Source organism: Larus michahellis, chromosome 2 (assembly GCF_964199755.1).
Source record: "Larus michahellis chromosome 2, bLarMic1.1, whole genome shotgun sequence".
Lineage (NCBI taxonomy): Eukaryota > Metazoa > Chordata > Aves > Charadriiformes > Laridae > Larus > Larus michahellis.
The window spans coordinates 46,104,536-46,122,710 of NC_133897.1; the positions used below are offsets into that span (position 1 = coordinate 46,104,536).

The 18,175-nt window shown below is 43.5% G+C and overlaps 1 protein-coding gene and 1 long non-coding RNA gene across 3 annotated transcripts in view; one reads left to right on the plus strand and one right to left on the minus strand.

Moving 5' to 3' along the window:
* Positions 1–4,596, plus strand: part of CMTM7 (CKLF like MARVEL transmembrane domain containing 7) — a 28,065-nt gene extending 23,469 nt beyond the window's left edge. Inside the window, exons 3-5 of one of the 2 annotated variants that reach the window (XM_074575112.1) lie at positions 1,007–1,105; positions 2,131–2,212; positions 2,563–4,596. In XM_074575112.1, coding sequence (XP_074431213.1) covers positions 1,007–1,105; positions 2,131–2,212; positions 2,563–2,576 — 195 coding nt within the window. In that variant the 3' untranslated portion in view covers positions 2,577–4,596. The remainder of the gene's footprint in view (positions 1–1,006; positions 1,106–2,130; positions 2,213–2,562) is intronic. The other variant, XM_074575113.1, reaches the window with a different exon arrangement.
* Positions 4,597–4,598: 2 nt separating this feature from the next.
* Positions 4,599–12,256, minus strand: LOC141738926 (uncharacterized). Its single transcript, XR_012585529.1, has 3 exons — positions 12,118–12,256; positions 7,442–7,639; positions 4,599–4,902 (listed from the first exon to the last, which is right to left on the minus strand). It is a non-coding gene; the product is annotated as an uncharacterized LOC141738926 (long non-coding RNA).
* Positions 12,257–18,175: the final 5,919 nt, after the last annotated feature.

Genomic DNA, 18,175 nt, shown 5'->3' on the forward strand with positions numbered 1-18,175 from the left:
GGTATGATAGACTGTTTCTCTTCTGGGATTTGCTTGAACAATTTCCTTTTGGGACTATATTTTCTCTGCTATGGTTTGAGATGGAATCTCTCCTCTCCCTTATACGTGGCATTTGCTTAGCTCATGCTGGTAGTGCAATGCAGATAAAGTTAGCAGGTACCCTCCTGCTCACCCCACCATGCAAAAGAAACAACCCATGTTCAGTTTGCAAACACCCGTTATTGGTTGCCATAAGATTTGTGGGGATTCAGAATCTAAACCCACAGATAACCCCTGCTTATAACAAGGTAAAATTGATTCCTGGACCGATACTCGTCACACTAGAGAAGAGCTGAAATGTGGTGCCTCAGTGCTCTCTCAGAAAAACCCCGTGGCATCGTGTTTTACTGCGGGACAGCCGCAGCCACCCTTACAGACTTTGGAGCCTGGGTGTTGGTTGTAAGTGTCTGCATAGCTGTGCTTTTGGTGGCTTCCCTCCTGCTTCCAGTCTTGGTTGATGTAAGTTGTTAGTAAATCCAGCGGTAGGTCTGCTGCCTAATTTCTAAGATTATTAGAAGCAGGAGCATTTGGTTTTCTACTTAAGCCATTTGCTGCCATTTATTGCCATTTCATATAGGCTAGAGAAATATGCTCTTAAGGCTTCTTCCTCCAAAACTGTCTCTTTAAGTAAGGTGCATACTTGATGCAATAATGATACACGTTTCACCCTCAGTAATGTACCATATTGAATTGAAAGGATTGCTTCCATACCCAGTAAGTAGACCTTATGCCGGTGACATTAGTAGACCTGAAGATTGGCACTCTCTCCTTTTTTTTTTTTTTTTTTTTTTCTTTTGAATAAAAAGTCAGGTATGTTACAAAATCCACTCATGAGGTGGGGTTTTTTGCTTTTTTTTTTATTTTGACTGGTGTTTTGTCCTCTGCCAACTTGTTTTCATTCTGAGACATGTCAAAATGTTTTCTTGATAAGTTTCCCTTCTGATGCAGGCTGTGCTTGTCTTTACAGGAGTTTCTTCATTATTTAATCGGTACAATTCTGCTTCTCATTGCATCGATTGTAGCAGCATCGAAAAGTTTAAATTTTACTGGACTTGTGGCTGGGGCGGTAAGACTGTGTTTATTAGTCTTGACACTTTTAAAATTGCAATATGTATTAAGTAGGGCATTGGAAATCTATTGCTTGTAATTTTATTTTCTTACAGGCTTGCATTGCTTATGTCTTGGTTGGGGGAGCTACCTTCTAGCTTATTTCAGTGAATGTTCTGTAACACCATGCCAACAAAAATATTTTGTTGTGAGACTTCAGACTTACTACTGAAGTGGGCATTTGTCCTGTCAGAGAGTTGAAACCAAAGGTTCCTGCTTTAACTCATAGGAACTAATGTGTTTAGGGGAAGAATTGACACAATTCAGTTTTGAAATGGCTGTTGTAGCAGCTAGAAGTAACCTAAAGGATTTCACCCCAGTCTTTGGCTTTTGATGCCTCCTGCTCCTGAACAAAGCCCAGTTCAAGATAATTTCTCCTGAGCTAAAACCCACTGGGATCTTGTGCTGTCTTACTGGAAGATACTCTCTGCCTCTGTTGCTGGAGGCCTTATAGAGACAGACATGACTTCTGAGTGTGGGCAACAGTATTTTCACAGCAGCAGGACCTGAAATACAACTCCTCCAGAATAAGAATTACTTTCAGAAACTTAGTCCTCATGATGCTAATGGACTAGAAGACTTACCTGGCGTGTTTATTTGGCAGATGACAGGGAAAGACTTGTTTGAATGGGGCAGTAAAAGAGTAGTAATCAAACATGTTAGAAAAAGTCTTTTCTTTGCTGCAGAATCCTAGTGAGAAGTCTAGAAGGTGAGGCTCTATGCTGCTGTCCATTTTTTTCTCCCCCTTTGTATATGACTCAGTCTATCTTTCAGTCATTGTTTGACAAAACATAAGCTGCTATTATACTGCGGAAACTTTTTTTTTTTTAGTATATTGCCAGAATGGAGTAAAAACCATCACCTTTTGTTTTTGTTAACATCATAAAATATGTAGCTGGTTATACAAGAGTGTCCATACCTTCATGGAATATGTGTCATCTAATGGTCTGTAAATGTTTGTGGTTTGTTTATTTTCTCATCCAGACTTTCGGGTTCCTAGCTACAATCCTTTGTGTTTTAAGCATATGGTCATCCTACAAGGTTTCATGCATCACGCAGTCAACAAGTAAGTATCATGCTTAGTGACTGCCAGAATGCTTCCCAAAATGAATATTTATATTTTCTGCCACAGGGTTGTGTCTACCTGGAAGGATTTATTAATGTCCTGTTCCTTGTTACTCAAAATTACTCACAAAGCAATAATTCCATATTTTCTGTCAACACGGACGTATCACAGCTACTGACAGCTGTTAACAAACTACAAGAGCAAAATAAATTGTTTCTAGCAAGTAGTGAATGCATCAGTGTTTTCTCCCTCCCCCACCCACTGTCAAAAGAAGGTTTCCTGTGTGTTCCTTAATCAAGTAGATTAATTTGTTTGTGGCAACGCAAATGACACCGTCTTTCTTTTCAAAGATGCATCCGTATGACTCCTTCATCTCTGCGAGACACCTGCCTTACAAACTAGGATATCAAAGAGGACCGTCCACTACTGAGGAGAGAGCATGGGTATTTTGTTACTAGCCTGGACAGCCAGTAGCTTTTGAAGATCTACTTGAATGCCTATGCAAAACAATTGTTGTGAACCAAATTTTTTTTGCTCCCCTCATTTCCCTCCCCTCCTCAAAGAAGTTTATAATGGAGAAGATGCCTTTTATGAGCTTTACAGAAAAAGACCTTCTGATTTGCAAGCTGGGCAGTGGTCATTTCCAGCTATTTGCAACAAGTGAATTTAAAACTCATTTGGAGAGTCATTTGGTTTGCCTTTCAGAGGGATGGAAAAAATGCTTCTGATTTCCTCCATGTGTTTACAGAAGGGAAATCCTGCAAATTCCTACCTGATTCTTAACTTCCAAGGATGATTTGTTTAACAATGGAACTGTTACAAACTGGTTTGTGCCTGGATAAGCTGACCTAAGTCTTTGTTACCTCTTTCTGTCAGAACTGCGGACTTTTTCTACCATCAACTCAGCCAGCATCAAAAATTATGAACTGCAACTTGAATATATCACTGCAAACACTGCCTCCTAGCCCCAACAGTACATGACGAAATCGGGCTTTTTTCTCCATGAATAGGTTTTTAACAATCAAAGATTATTCTTAAAAACTTCCCTTTGCCAAATACAGGAAAATACATACCCAAGAATATCTGTATAATGTGTTGTGGGATCTTTTTTTTTTTCCTTTTCACAAATACTCGTTTGTAAAATTGGTATTTGTAAGACCTGTTCTGTAAAAAATTTCTGTGCATTTCCTATAAATTATTCTCTTTGGAGTCTAACAGTGCTTATGGGAAGCCCATTGTGAATCGAGCAATGTGCTGCTTTCTCTGTCTTACATGTGTTGTGTCCCTTTCTCTATCTCTGCTGGGATCCATGCTTTTGGAGACTCTGCTCAGGGCCTGGACAGGCAGAACAGTTCAGTTTTCAGTCTTGTCATGAAGTTCTGTGTAACTTTGAGGCTGAGATAATGCCTTCTTGTCACCTTTATCTTCCTTTCCTTTTGCAGTCCATCTCTGGTGAGCTGGAAATTCTTTGCAGGAAAAAGGGAAGCACAGGCCCTTTCTCCTTGGTGCTTCCCCTTTCATGTCTAGCTGTGAAGTAGAACTTATAAGTTGGGTCTTTTCTGTCAGGACAACTGCATGATGGTGCAGCAGGTTTCTGCAAAAAGTAGAATCTATACAGTTTACCAGGTCCAATCTGGAGGAAAAAAGCATTTTCTGGCCTGCTATGCATTTTTCCATTTGTCTGAAATTCTGTGTCAATACTGCTAAGTAATTTAGCGGTCCTCTCAGAAAATTCTTTTTGTGCCTCATAGCAGGTTATCATACATTGCAATTTCATAGAATCATTGAATCATGGAATTGTTGAGGTTGGAAGGAACCTTTAAGATCATCGAGTCCAACCATCAACCTAACACTGCCAAAACCACCACTAAACCATGTCCCTGAGCACCACGTCTGCCTGTCTTTTAAATACCTCCAGGGATGGCAATTCCACCACTTCCCTGTGCAGCCTGTTCCAATGCTTGATTAATAATATGAAAATGAATGTAACACACATTTGCTTACGTACAATGGGCTCGATTTGTTGGCACCTTTTTTTTTTCTCTCATCCTAATATAAGTGTCTTTACTTTGATTTTTTTTTTTTACTCTTTTACAAGAGAAATTGGCCAACTGCTAAGGTGTAAAAAATTTTGTATAAGTAAATGACAATAACTGAGCAGATAACCTGGAAAGACAGAAATCCCCCTCCCCATGGTGCACGGTTTCTGTGATTCTTCTTGCTGTTCCTTTTCATAAGTGCCCTATTTACAGCAACATAGAACAGGAAACAATTTGAAAGCACAAAAGTCCACTGATTGTGAATGAAAATACATATATTCACTCCAGGATAAACTGCTTTGACGTTCATATAGAGGATTATTCAAATAAAACTATTTAACAGGCAGTTATAATGTTATTAATATCATATTAACTATTTTTTATTTCTTTACAATGGCCAACTTTGACCTGCTTTTCTGCCCCATACCTTGAGATGACATATTTTGTGTTTGTTCAGAAATGGGTCACTTTTTTCTTCTTAATGACCTGAATTGAGCATGCCTCAAAGGCTCTCGGGCTTAAGAGAACAGACATCCTTCTCAGCTAGAAGAGTCAGTGATGGTTCAGGTTTCCTTGCCCTGCCAGCACAGGACCAGTCCAAAGGACATACATGACAAGGGACTTCATTCTGGGCACTTTGAGTGAAAATACCTGCAGAAGGAGGCACACAGAGATACATGTGTACATACACGCGTGTGCACACACACACAGAGGGGTGCTTGACCACCAGTTGTCCTGCAAAGACTGACTTAACTACAGTTTTTGGAAACCAGCACTCTGACTTTAATTTGGACTAACATGGTAGATATTTAAGGATACAACCTCTTCCGTCCCCCCAGAGGAAAGGGAAGTGCTCTACTGCTCCTTCACCTCCTAAGATATCACCTCAGATAGATAGTAGGCACTTTCCTACAAGCTTTAACTCCTCTTGGCAATCCTGTGGGAAACCAATGTTCTGCTGCACGCAGTGTGAATGCAGCTGAGCCCTCAGTGTTCTGGTGGCAGCGGGAAGCATCTGCTAAGGATTGGGGCTGGAGCCTGAATTTGCCCTGAAAAAAGGGCTGTTTCCATTCTGCTGGAATCGTGCCCCCTCTCCTGGCACTACACTAGCATCTTTTTTCAGCCTCCCACATCACTCTGTCACTTGTCACCATGTGGGGAAAAAAAAATTAGGGTGAATTTCATGTAGTCTGACAACCAAAGAATTTCTGACCTATGCTCTGTGATCATCCAAAGAATATGTTGCTGCAAGTGCACTTGTATTTTGCTTCTCCCAATCCGGTATAAACAAGTTCCCTTTTGGTTTCTGTGCCTATTGACAGGTCTAAGGTATGCCTGCAGCTTTTGCTGTTCCATACAGCGCTGGGTCCATAGACCCACCAGATGCTCTTAACGTGGCATGCTTTCAGGTTGGAAAACAGACATCTCTGCTGCCAAAGCTTCCTCCCCCTCCCCCAAATCCTCCTTGTGAAACATGCCTACCAAGAAAAGCACAGGTTTTGCTGGTATCACCAGCTCTACCGGGGGTCTTTGAATGACAGCTCTGTCTCCAGGGACTTTGGCACCTTACTACTGTAGCTCTGCCAGCAAAAGTGTTTTAAGTTTCCTTCAGTGTCAGCCTGGTTCTGAAAGCTCCATCTGTCTGCAACTTTGTCAAATATGGGATTCCAGCTGTTTTAGAAATAAACTGTGCGCTATTTGGATGGTGTAACGGCTTTGAGACTCAGATTGTTATCTTGTGCATTTTTTTCCTTCCTCCACTACAGCAGTGACTTTCTCTCTGGGGAGTGTCAGAATACATCCCGTAACTGGAGGACAAGAGGTAGGAGCCAAAGAAAAAACTGTTCCCCTGCTGTTATGGTTGGATGTGCTGGTCTCTGACTATCCCACCCAAAAGTTTGTCTGTCCTCTTCAGCTCCGAGATGAGTGTAGTATGTTCTTTGAGCCAACACAGGTAGAGTTTGGGGTTCAGTTTTGCTGAAAATTAAAATGTAAGTGTTGGGAGAAGAAATTAGGTAGTGCAAACTGTTCCGTACTGAAAAAAAAAAACCAAACACCTGATGTTTGAGCTCTGGGGACTTGAGATAAGTTAGAGAGTGAATAGTGCTTTTGTTGGGTACAAACTGGGAAGATGAGAAGGGGAAATGAAACTTTTCAAAGCCATCCTTCCTCTTTTTTTTTAAAGCTTGAGGACCACAGTGTTGGATGGAGACTCTGCAGGTTATGTTACAGCTTACAGACTTTTCCTGTTGCTCTGAAATGGTTGTGTTTTGCATTATGTGAACTACAAAGAAATGGGTTCTTTGCTCCTAAAAGGCTTTGTGAACTTATGTGGGGTATAGAGGGGATAGCAGGACACTAGGATAATGATAACTTTTAATGAAGGGGAGGGAGGAAGGGAAGGGGAGGGTATTGAGTGGTGCTCCAGGGAAGATGACTAGGAGCTTATTAGGACAAAAAGGAGCAGGAAACAAGGAAGAGCAGGGCAAACATTAGTGGAAAGCTTATGAAAGGAGGAGCTAATGTGAGCACGTTATGCACTAATAGAAATGCTGGCAAATATCAACAGTTTCTGGCTGTGTGAGCAGACATGCCTGGAGTGATAGAAAAGTCTCTTTTCTGCTTGCCTGCTGTGTACACTTCATACCCTGTGTCTGGGATTTTCATGTTCTGCTAAAGCTGCAGGAGGATGCACTAAACCTGACCCAGAGGCTGCGCAAGATGGCATGAAGTTGCCACATGTTCTGCCCTGTTTAACTTAAAATTGCTCAGGGCTCCACTGTTCTTAGAGACAGCATGGAGCAAAACACTGGTGGCAAGCGTGAGAGCCTGCATGCTGGCCAGTGGCCCTCTGGCTAGAGGCAAAAGTACAGACCTGCTTTTAGACCAAGCGTCACCTGAAAGCCAAGGAAAGCTGGAGTTACGTATCGCTGGGCCCTAGTGATGAGCTTGACACTGGGCTGGCATCCAGGAGGTGCTGCTGCTTGTGTGAGATGGGGAAAAGTGGGTACCAGAGGAAGGGTCTGTGGGAGGCTCACGTCCTGTTCTTTCTGCCGGCAGAGATTTACACCCAGGTGGGAGGAGAGAGCCCTCACCACAAAGCTCTTAGGTATTCTTAAGCAACCTTCCTGTTAAGGCCGTTTCAGTTTTCAGACTGGAGTCAGGTGCCATGCCCGTGCCCGTGGCTTACCTCTCGCTCCTCTGCAGATGGACAGGGCTGCACACTGGCGAGGCCATTCCCTTGGGAACAGGCAGCTCTTGGTTTCGGTCCCTGGTCCCAAGGGCTTGTTTAACCCTGCTACATGGAAGCAGGTCAGAAAGTCGCAGTGGTACTTGTCCTCTTCCTCTCCTGGAGAAGGATGATTACTTTTTTCCAGCACAACAGCAGCTGGAAAACAGGAAGAGCAGTAAGTGCTGTTGGCTGCTCCTTCCTATGCCTGTCCCTTCTAGAGGTCACTTTACCCACAGCTGACCTACTCCAGAGTTTGTTTCTGTTCTACCTCTCGCTGAGCCCAGAGTCCATCAGCCTCAGCTAGTCCCCTGGGTCAGCACTCTGGTTTGTCACGGCCAGGATGGTTATGTGCATGCCGTTGTTTATTATTAGAGACTGACCAGTATACACCATCCAGGAGCTTGCATCAAAAAAACCCCAAAAAACAATCTTCCCCCGCCACCATATTTATAAACAACTGATGAAGTAGCTTTATCCTCTTATTATCACATATCTGCACTAATTTACTGGGTTAATGACTTGCCAATTTATTAAGTATCAAATAAACTCTCATCACCTGCCTGGACCAGCCCCTCTGCCTTGGGGCACTTGGCAAAAAAATCCGTCTGCTTTTTGCCCTCTGCCAAACTTCTGTCTGAGCTGCTCTGACAGTGAAATTGAAGCTGTGTCTGCCTGTGCCCGGAAGCAACACTTCATGCAGGTAGGAAGCTTGAAAGTTAAAAAAAAAAAGAAAAAGAAGAAAAAGAAAAAGAAAAAGAAAAAGAAAAAGAAAAAGAAAAAGAAAAAGAAAAAGAAAAAGAAAAAGAAAAAGAAAAAGAAAAAGAAAAAGAAAAAGAAAAGAAAAAAGGCGTTGCAGCACCACAGGAGTTTCCTGCCTTAAGGGTGGGGTGGCTGCCAAGGCTAGCTTTCAGTTTTACATGGAGGCAGAATTTAGGTACCCAAATCTGGAGTACATTCAAGGCCAGGCTTGATGAGGCTCTGAGCAATCTGATCTAGTTGAAGATGTGCCTGCTTACTGCAGGAGGGTTGGACTAGATGATCTTTAAAGGTCCCTTCCAACCCAACACATTCTGTGATTCTATGATCTTTGGCATCATTCTGGCTTAGTGCTGTGAAAGCTTGGCTTTAAGAAGCCAGTGTTGAGTAGCCAAAGGCATGATATTGTGGCTGCTTGTTAAGTGCTGGGGGGCACAGTTGTATGATAGGGAGGGTTCATAACAAGGAGGCTGAGAGGGACCTTGCCTTTTGGGGCGGTGGTGGTGGGGAATAAAGAGAGCAGAGCTAGAAAAGAAAGTGCAGATGAAGAAGCTAAAATGAAGGGGCCACTGCAGAATAGCAACGTTACCCAACATTTCCTGAGCGAGCAGCTCAGAACAGTGCTGTTCCTCGGGTTCATGTTTTCATACCACTTCCTGAACATGATATGACCTCCAGCAGCACCTGTTTTTTGCATATTGCTGAACTACAGCTTTACAGAAAGGCACATAAGATAAATATTTTTCAAAAGCAGTTTTGTCACTGGGCAAGTGCTAACCGGCTCTCAGGTGAGACTTGCATTTAAGCAGAGTATGTCCTTCAGAGCACTAGCCAGCCATGAAGGCCAGAGCTTTTGAAGCAGAAAAAAGGATTAGGACATAGATAAAATTACTTCCATTAAAATGCATTTCTGTGGATTCTGGCTTGAACTGAGTTAAATTCAAAATGCCCAAGATGTTGTAGATTTCATATATTGCTCTTTAGATGTTTACAGACCTAGAATAACAGCAATGCACAAAGCAACCATTGGAAAGGAATAAACTGCAACCTCTAAAGCGTTAGCAAAAGAGCAGCAGTCCTGCCCTGCTCACTGTGACAGGCAGTTCAGCCAGCAGCGTGAACTAACTCAGGAAGGCACAGGTGTCCCGCTGCCAGCGCTCGGTGCTACAAAGCCCCCAGGCTACTCTGACCAGCCCTAAAATTATATAAGCCCTGCCTGGTGCCCAGAGGCACTGCCACAAACGTCACCTTCAGAGCCCCTCTCGCCTGCGTCTCCAGAGAGGTGTGCCCACGGGCTGGCACCGTGCAAAGGCAGACAGGCAGGTGCGCGGCAAACCACCTGGGGAAAAGAGGGAGTAGCAAGAAGAAAAGGAACAGACCGAGTGCTCTGTGCTTTGCATGTGCGGGTATGTGTAGAAAAATAAAGTGATGTGTGGTAGCAAAGGAAACACCTGCATGTTTCTGTGACTGATGAAGGGGCTACCAGAAAGACAAGAAGAATATGCCAGCGTTTGAAGCGGAGCTGATGCGTGTGTGGATGACATGTGTGGACAGAGTCCAGTTGGAGGCCTGTAACCAGTGGTGTCCCTCAGGGGTCAATACTTGGTCCAATTTTGTTCAATATATTCATTAATGACCTAGATGAGGGGACAGAGTGTATCCTCAGCAAGTTCGCTGATGATACCAAGCTGGGAGGGGTGGCCAACACTCCAGAGGGCCGTGCTGCCATCCAGCGTGACCTGGACAGGCTGGAGAGCTGGGCAGAGAAGAACCTAATGAGGTTCAACAAAAGCAAGTGTAGGGTCCTGCACCTGGGAAGGAAGAATGCCAAACACCAGTATATGTTAGGGGCGGACATGCTGGGAAGCAGCTCTGAGGAGAAGGACCTGGGGGTCCTGGTAGACAGCAAATTATCCATGAGCCAGCAGTGTGCCCTTGTCGCCAAGAAGGCCAATGGCATCCTGGGCTGCATAGGAAAGACTGTGGCCAGTAGGTTGAGGGAGGTCATTCTCCCCCTCTACTCTGCACTGGTGAGGCCACAACTGGAGTACTGTGTCTGGTTCTGGGCTCCCCAGTTCAAGAGGGACAGGGAACTACTGGAGCGAGTCCAGCGTAGGGCAACCAAGATGATTATGGGACTGGAGCACCTCCCTTATGAGGAAAGGCTGAAAGAGCTGGGACTCTTTAGCCTGGAGAAGAGAAGGTTGAGGGGGGACCTGATTAATGTTTACAAGTATCTAAAGGGTGGGTTTAAGGAGGACGGAGCCAGGCTCTTTTCAATGGTTCCCAGTGACAGGACAAGGGGCAATGGGCACAAGCTAGAACATAGGAAGTTCCGTTCAAATACACGGAAAAACTTCTTTACAGTGAGGGTGACAGAGCACTGGAACAGGCTGCCCAGGGAGGTTGTGGAGTCCCCTTCTCTGGAGATTTTCAAGACCCGCCTGGATGCAGCCCTGAGGGATGTGCTTTAGGTAATCCTGCTCTAGCAGGAGAGTTGGACTAGATGATCTCTAGAGGTCCCTTCCAACTCTGAAGATTCCGTGATTCCGTGACGTGGTAGGCCCAGCAGAGTGGTGGGGCATTTCTCCCCGCAGGGGTGAATATCCCCAAGCCACTAATGCAGAGTCACTGCTAAATTAAGTAGGTCTGAACCACTTGTTCTTTTCTTAAGTGTTTGCAGTTGCGCAGGAAGAACGACAGCAGAAGCAACCCTCTTGGTATAGAAGGAATTGTAGCAAGGATCTAGAAACCTTGGGGAAAAAAAATCCCACAGGTGTAGACTTAGAGGCACCTAACACTTAGGCATGCAAGACCAGACTAGGAAATTAGAGACAGCACTCATCCTGCACCTGTTTTTACAGCCCAAAGAGAGTAAATACCATTCTCCCAGGGAAAAGCACAGTGTGCCTTGGAGGCTATTTGCATGGGACTAGCCTTAATAACCAGCCATTCTCCCTTGAGTATTCAATGAAGAAAGAGAAGGGCAAGAGTGAATCACAGCAGCAGTGACTCAGAGTGCACGAGTTACCCTTTCCCTCTGATTCACCCTCTCGATGTGCCTCTTTCTCCATCAGCTACCAGGGGAGCTCAGCCTCCCAGCTGGAACATCTCAGGGCAGGACTGAGGAGATACCCCTTTTACTTTCCCATGTGGAGCTGGGGCAACACCCACCTCTTAATTCCAGCACTTGCATCTCAGCACTTAACAGAGCTAATGTGATAGCTGGGTGGATGGGAAGAGACCAGGCTGGGAGTTGTGTATCACCTGTAGCTAGCCAAGAGCATCCATTTGCAGCTTCCTTTTATGACACCTGCTAGCCAGCTGTGATGGTAGGGTATGATTTCCCTCTCTCCCCCAGTACAGCCCTGCCAGCACACACAATTACACCAACAAAACTTTATTTTGCTGAGATTATTGGGGGTTGTATGAAGTGGACCGGTGTTGGTGGCTTCGTACTACCATGAGTACAAATCACAGCTCTGCTGGTGTAATAGCTCCTTCTAAATCAGAAGTGCTTTGTCCGTCTAGCACAGTCTACTGTTATTTCTGCATCTCTAAATCACTCTTAACATAAAACTTCATGATCTGCATCCCCCTTTTTCATGAACCTCAGCCAAACAAGAGCACAATGCTGCAGCTGTAGCTATTAAGCTATGGTGGCAGCAAAGCACTCCATTAATACCTCATGCTCAGCAGTTTGTGATGCATGAGAGCTGAATAATTATGCCCTTGTTACCCTCAAATGAGAGGCACAATTGCCAGAAACAAGCGTTTACAATTAAAAAACTGTATCAAGTCAAGGACAACATTTGTTCATTCATAAAACAAGCCTTTCTGAGCAAGAGGACTATGAGGCAGAAAACAGACAGACTTACGTTGATGAGACAGTTGTTTCTAGAGCTGCGTTGTACCCCCTCAGATAGACCTCTGTAGCCACTTTATCTATCATCTCAGCTGTTTTGAGAAACCAGCAGGCAGAGTTTTAGCCGAAGCTCTTGTTGCTGTGAATTGTGCTGATAGGGAGGTTTAATTTAGATTTGAGGGACAGGAATGGGAAGTAGGGCTTTAACAACGTGAGTATCAACAACCAGTGACCTGCAGCCTTTGAAACAGGCTGCAGAGATAAAATGGATGTCGTGTGAAAAATAAAAATAGAGGTGGTGAGGGTCCGTCCTCCTTTCTGAGGATGCCTTGTCGCTCGCACCAGCGTAGCAGCTTCCTATCTTTGGTTAGTGGTGCGTTGTGACTACAGAACAATTAAGTAACTGTTCTTTCCTTACCTACAGTTCAACATGAACAACATGAATTTCAGAGTCATGTCTGCACGGATATTTTTGGAAGAGTGACAGCTGGTGCAAAGGAAGTAGTTAAAAGGAGGGCTGTAGTGCAGACAGACTTGCATTATTTTGAGCAACATTCCACCATTCTTTAAGCAAGAGTAGGGCATATAGCAATAGAAAAATTGTTATGCTTTCTCTTACAATATTATGCTTTCGGTAATTCCAAGTGAGGACTAAAAAGAGAGTTCTGAAGCACACCCCAGACTTGGCACTGCAGAATGCTACATCCTTTCGTGCAGCACATCCAGCGTCAGATACCTGACTGGGCATTTGCTGTCCTCATCTGGCCGCACATGAGTCACGCTACAGAGGAATGTGCTTATGCTGTCGCCACCTCGTGAAGCCCTGACTCTCACCTCAGGACTTGCCAACTTCAAAACAGCCAAGTCTGTGCTATTTTCCCCAGTCCTGTTCTAATATTCAGCCAAGAGATAATAGGTCATAAGAAACAAACTGACTGAGTGATTAGGACACGCGGGCTGGTCAAAGCAAGTTTCGCTGGGGTGGCTGAAGAGGACTGGAATTGCAAGCAGCCCTGTTTGGCATGCATTACAGCTACGTTCGCCAACATTTCTGTTCGCGGACCCTGACATTTTTCCAGCATGCATAATTTGCATTTTTTTGATAATAAGCTTCACTCATTTAACTTCCCGAGAGTCCAGGAAATGCCCAGATACTTCCCATTCCTTTCTTCTTCCACCCACGATCCACAGACCTTTCATTGAAAACCGCGGCGTAGTACTGACTACCGAAATCTTCCAAGCTGCAGTACGGTGTTATAGGTGCAGGTGTAGTCATGCAGCTGGGGCTTGACTTGAATTGTTAAAAGCATCTCTTGACAGGTTACAAAACAAAAGGAATGAAAGTAAAGCCTTTTCAAACTGCTCAGGTAAAGTATCTCCTTGTGACAATATTGATCTGATTATACTATTAAAAAACCTTCAAGGCTACATTTTAAGAAATAAGCACATGATTGGAAACAGTATCACTAAAATGCACAGTTCAATTTTATAGCCACATTGACAAAAGAGGGCCGGGGGGCTTCAACTCCACTGAAAATACAGGCGGGAAGAGGGTGAAATCCTCCAGACTAAATAATTTCAAACACAGGCTCATCTTTGCCCTCTTGTGGGCAAACTCCTCTCCTGCAGCTCCTCAGCAGATCCCTGTGCAGACCGCACAAACAGAATGCAAAAAAAACCCCATTGCTGGCCTTGCTTGTGCTTCCTTTAGCAGGCAAAGAATAGCTGTCCTGAATGCAAAGAGAAGCCAAATCCAAACCCCAGCCAAGCAGTTAACCTTGCTGGGTTCCTGCAGGACAGCACGAAGGAGGAGGGGTGTCGGTTGTGCTCCTCACCGTAAGGAGAAAGCCCACCCGAAAACAAGGGAACACGTAGGTGCCTTCAACAACAGATGCACAGACAGCGGCGACCAGGTGGTGCCTGTGCACTCACAAAGGCAAGCCGCAGACTACCAGCCTCTATTCTGCCCTGCCGCGCTACTCTGATCATTTACAGTAAACTAACTGGGATTATGCTCCTGAGAAAGGTGTTGTCACGATTCTAGCGATAATATGACTTAAACTGTGTGATCATGCTCCGAATTATTAAACCTTTATTAATCTTTCTTAGGACTTCCGAGTTATTTTCTCACACTGTGTAAATCCACCACTGACATACTCTTTTAATACAACATTTTGCCTCGATTGTTTTCTTCCATCTAGTTTTCAAATGTAATTAAAAGCATTAGAGACCTTTTTCCCTTATGAATCCTTATGGTTGCACTCGTCTCTGGCAACTTCATCACAGAGACAATTTCACCTTTAATGTTACAATATAAAGAAGAATATACGATGGCATTCCAGTTTCAGTGCCGACAATGAAGAAAGCGCCATTCTCCTCTGGTTTCCAAGAGGACCACCAGGTGATAAGCAATCTGTAGGATTATGAAATAAAAAAGCTCCTCTGCCAGAAAGCATGCGGGTTTATTTCCTTTTCCTCTCCCCCTACCACTGACAATCAGGCAAACATTTTTAAAAAGGATCCAGCAGCTCCCCTTCAACCACGTAACTCGGTCACCTGCATTTTTCTATACCAGAAGAAATTACTTGCTCTTTTTAGCTAGTTTGTCCTCCTTCCTTTATTTTTTTCAGCTCAAAGTAATCAAGACAATGGGAAAGCAGCACTTGAATTATGCTTGTCACAGTAACCTATAGACCATGGTAGGGGTAAAAGGCTATTTAGAAGAGGTCGGACCCTGTGGTAAGAGGCAACACTGACCTTATCGGACGTTTCCTCCTGGAAACTTGCAGTGAGAATATCCAGCTTTGCAAGTTGGACCCTCTTCCCCAGTAACAGGCAAACACAACGCAAGCTCTTTCCTCCAAGCCAGGAACAAAGAATGACGTTATTTCCTATGGTTTGCTCTGGGAGAACTACATAGCGACACCAAATCGTAGCAGCAGAAATGAGAAACGCTTAAGTTATTTACTAATAATTTTATTTAAAAAATTATTACAAAATATTTTAGAAAGTTCTTAAGACCAAAAAAGAATAATACATTAGAAAAGACCACAGGTTTAGAATGGAAAAATATTTAAGCATTTCAAAACTATTTCAATGGAAATTCAAGGCAACATTGGCAACAAAACTGTATAGAATTTTTATTTTATATATATAAAACTACTGTATTATCACCCTGATTTAATAATCATTAAGTCACTTAAATTCTCAAAGATAGTAAAAATGATAGATAGATCTGAATAGCATAAAATTTAGGATCGAGAGATCTGCTTATGCTTACAGCAATAGATTAAAACAAAGGTGAATTTCCATTTTAAAGGCACTACCAGCATCTCGACTCGTTACAATTTTATATAACCTTTCAAATATTTCACAAAGTATTTCCCTCAGTGTAAGAAGCTTGCTATTTTTATTGCACAAATTTGAACGAGGATCACCATGACGCCCATTATGCAAAAACATCTCGTGCAGAGCTGTGAGAATTGTGTGAGAGAACTCACTGCTTTTTCGAGTCGGAAGGTGCAAAAAGGTAAAACTCAACTGTAACAGACCACAACCCTCCCCTGCTATTTTCAGGCACAGAGCCCGAGCGGTTAGGCACAATTCCTTCACATATTTCGAGCCCAAAGGGCACTGGTGCCATTGTGATTTTAATGTGGGCTAAATGCCAAACACAAAATTAACAATCACAATCTACACAATGCACACACAGATTTTCAGAGCAGAAACTCGCGGTCCAGCCACTTAACAACAAGTCCTCACACGTCCTGGAGAATCCTCTGCAATGATTCCCAAGGCACTGTAAACAAAGCCTGAAAGTGGGCGCACAGCCTTTAAATATTTTCAGATGGGCTCAACTGGAAAAGATAAAAGCTTTTAATGTGTCTGAGCAGGCTCGCAACACCGCTGCCGAGCACCGTGGTGAAGAAGGGAGAAGACGCACTGGGCCAGTTGCTTCTTTCCACAGGTTTTACTACCAGTTGAGATTGTACAGAAGCGATAACTTTGCAAACAGATGAAGACATTTAAGACAGTTGCTTGTAACAGCACTTCTGCCAGAGCTCCCACCGCTCTCCTGAACAATCCCTAAATCCACTTCAGTCAAAATCAGACACCTTAATGTAAGCAATTTAAATAGCCGGTTTAAATAAAGCAAGCTGATTACATCAGAAGCAGGCCGGGAAAGAAGCAGACCGCTTTGCTGGTGGAGCACGGGAGGGGTAAGAGGCATCCAGCCACACACGCTGAGCTCCTGCAAAACCAGATGTTTAATCCACCTCCAGCGCCATTCTCTGGGATCGGTCTCATTAAAAGGCAGACACTCAAAGCCTGGATCCAACACCAGAAGCATCAAAGGAGGCATGCCAAGACTGCAAGGAAGTCTCTCCCCACCCTAGCCTGGGAGGGCAGCAGAGCTAGGAGGGACACACGCCTGCCCCCGTATCTCAGGAAGCTGATAAAGCAGCCAAGGAATGACCTTGCAGAAGCAGAAAACAGCACACACACTAGCAAACCTGCTTCTCAACTATTTTAAAACAGAACAAAAAGAACACCTCATACTTAGAAACCTAGGATTACCAGTACAGAAACTGCTTTGTTAGCCAACAACTGGTTGGGAAGCAACAATTTAGCAATTGCCTTAAACCTATAAATAGTACGTGGCTCATCTGCTCCTAGTATTTAACTACTATGTGACAGATTAACATCAGCGAGACAGTATTTGGGATGGAGTACTATGTATTGGTTAAAGAATAGCAGGACTTCTCCTATTAGTAAATGCCTGTGACATATGGGAAAACTAGCCAGGGATGGCAGTATGTATCTCGTAGGAGAATCCATCAAACCATTCTGCAAAGGCTGGCAGCATTTGCTTCAAAAGGCCTAATAGTCAAATCATGGGAGTCAGGAGATCTCAGTCAGAGTCACCTTCTTCTGACATCAACTCCTTGTGGCACTTTTTCATAAAAATAACTTGCTCTGTATTTCAGCTTCTCTGTGAAGTATCAGCAGCAGATATCATAGATAGGGAGGCCAAGGCAGAGACATGACTTTACAGATCCTCTTCAGTACCAGTTATCCTCCAATTCAGGAATGGACACTGGTAACAAAGCACTTGGGTGGGGAAAAGTCTACAGCAAAGCAACTAAAACCCAGGACTCCTATATTTTCAAGCTAAGAAAAATTACAAGAAAAATTACCTCACGATAAAAGTCCCATTGTGATGCTGCATTGCTTAATAAATATCAGCAGCACAGTGTTACTCTTACGCTATATTTACAGCTTTTAATTATAGATCAAGATTTAGAGACTACAGATATTGTGATGTGAAAACAATTTCAGTAGAGTCCTGGGCAATAAAAAACTCCCTTAGAAAGTTAATCATAGATAGGGACACAATCCCTAAAGTAAGACACTGCAAATCATAGCAAAAATATTTCTTATTATGGCAAGTTTCATATCACCAGTAGCATGGCTTGTAAACAAAACATCTCTAAACTACCCAGTTTTCAGAGACAGCAAGCTCTGTTCACCTAGACTGAGATCAGGTTTTAATGCAAACAGACACTAATAAATACAGTTAAAAAAAAAAAAAAGGCAGTCCAAAGAGCATTTCTTCTTCACAAAGCAGGAAATTCTATGAAGGAAATTATGCCTTTTATGCATGGCTCTGAAACCAAGCTACAGCTTAAACTTGGTGTTTTGATTTTACACCCTGCAAGCAAAGTGTAGTGTTAGGCTTAAATCTCAGAGCTTAGAGAGAGAACATCACAAACTCACATTGATCAGAAAGTGGCAGCACTGGAAAAAAAACTCTGACCTTCTTTTACAGTCCTTTGCCTTACAACAGCTTCCTCGTCCTTTTCCAAATACAGCTTGCTCAGCCGATTTCTGGAGGGCTTAGTCTCAATGCTGCCACAACAGGTTACAGGACTCTACATTTATCAGACTAGGGTATTGATGAAATGGAGTTAATGCCTGGAAGACACGGCAAATGCCACAAGCGCGCAAACAAGAACTGTTTTTGCATAATCAGCTTTTTCTCCTTTGCTTTGGTATTTTGGAACATCTCC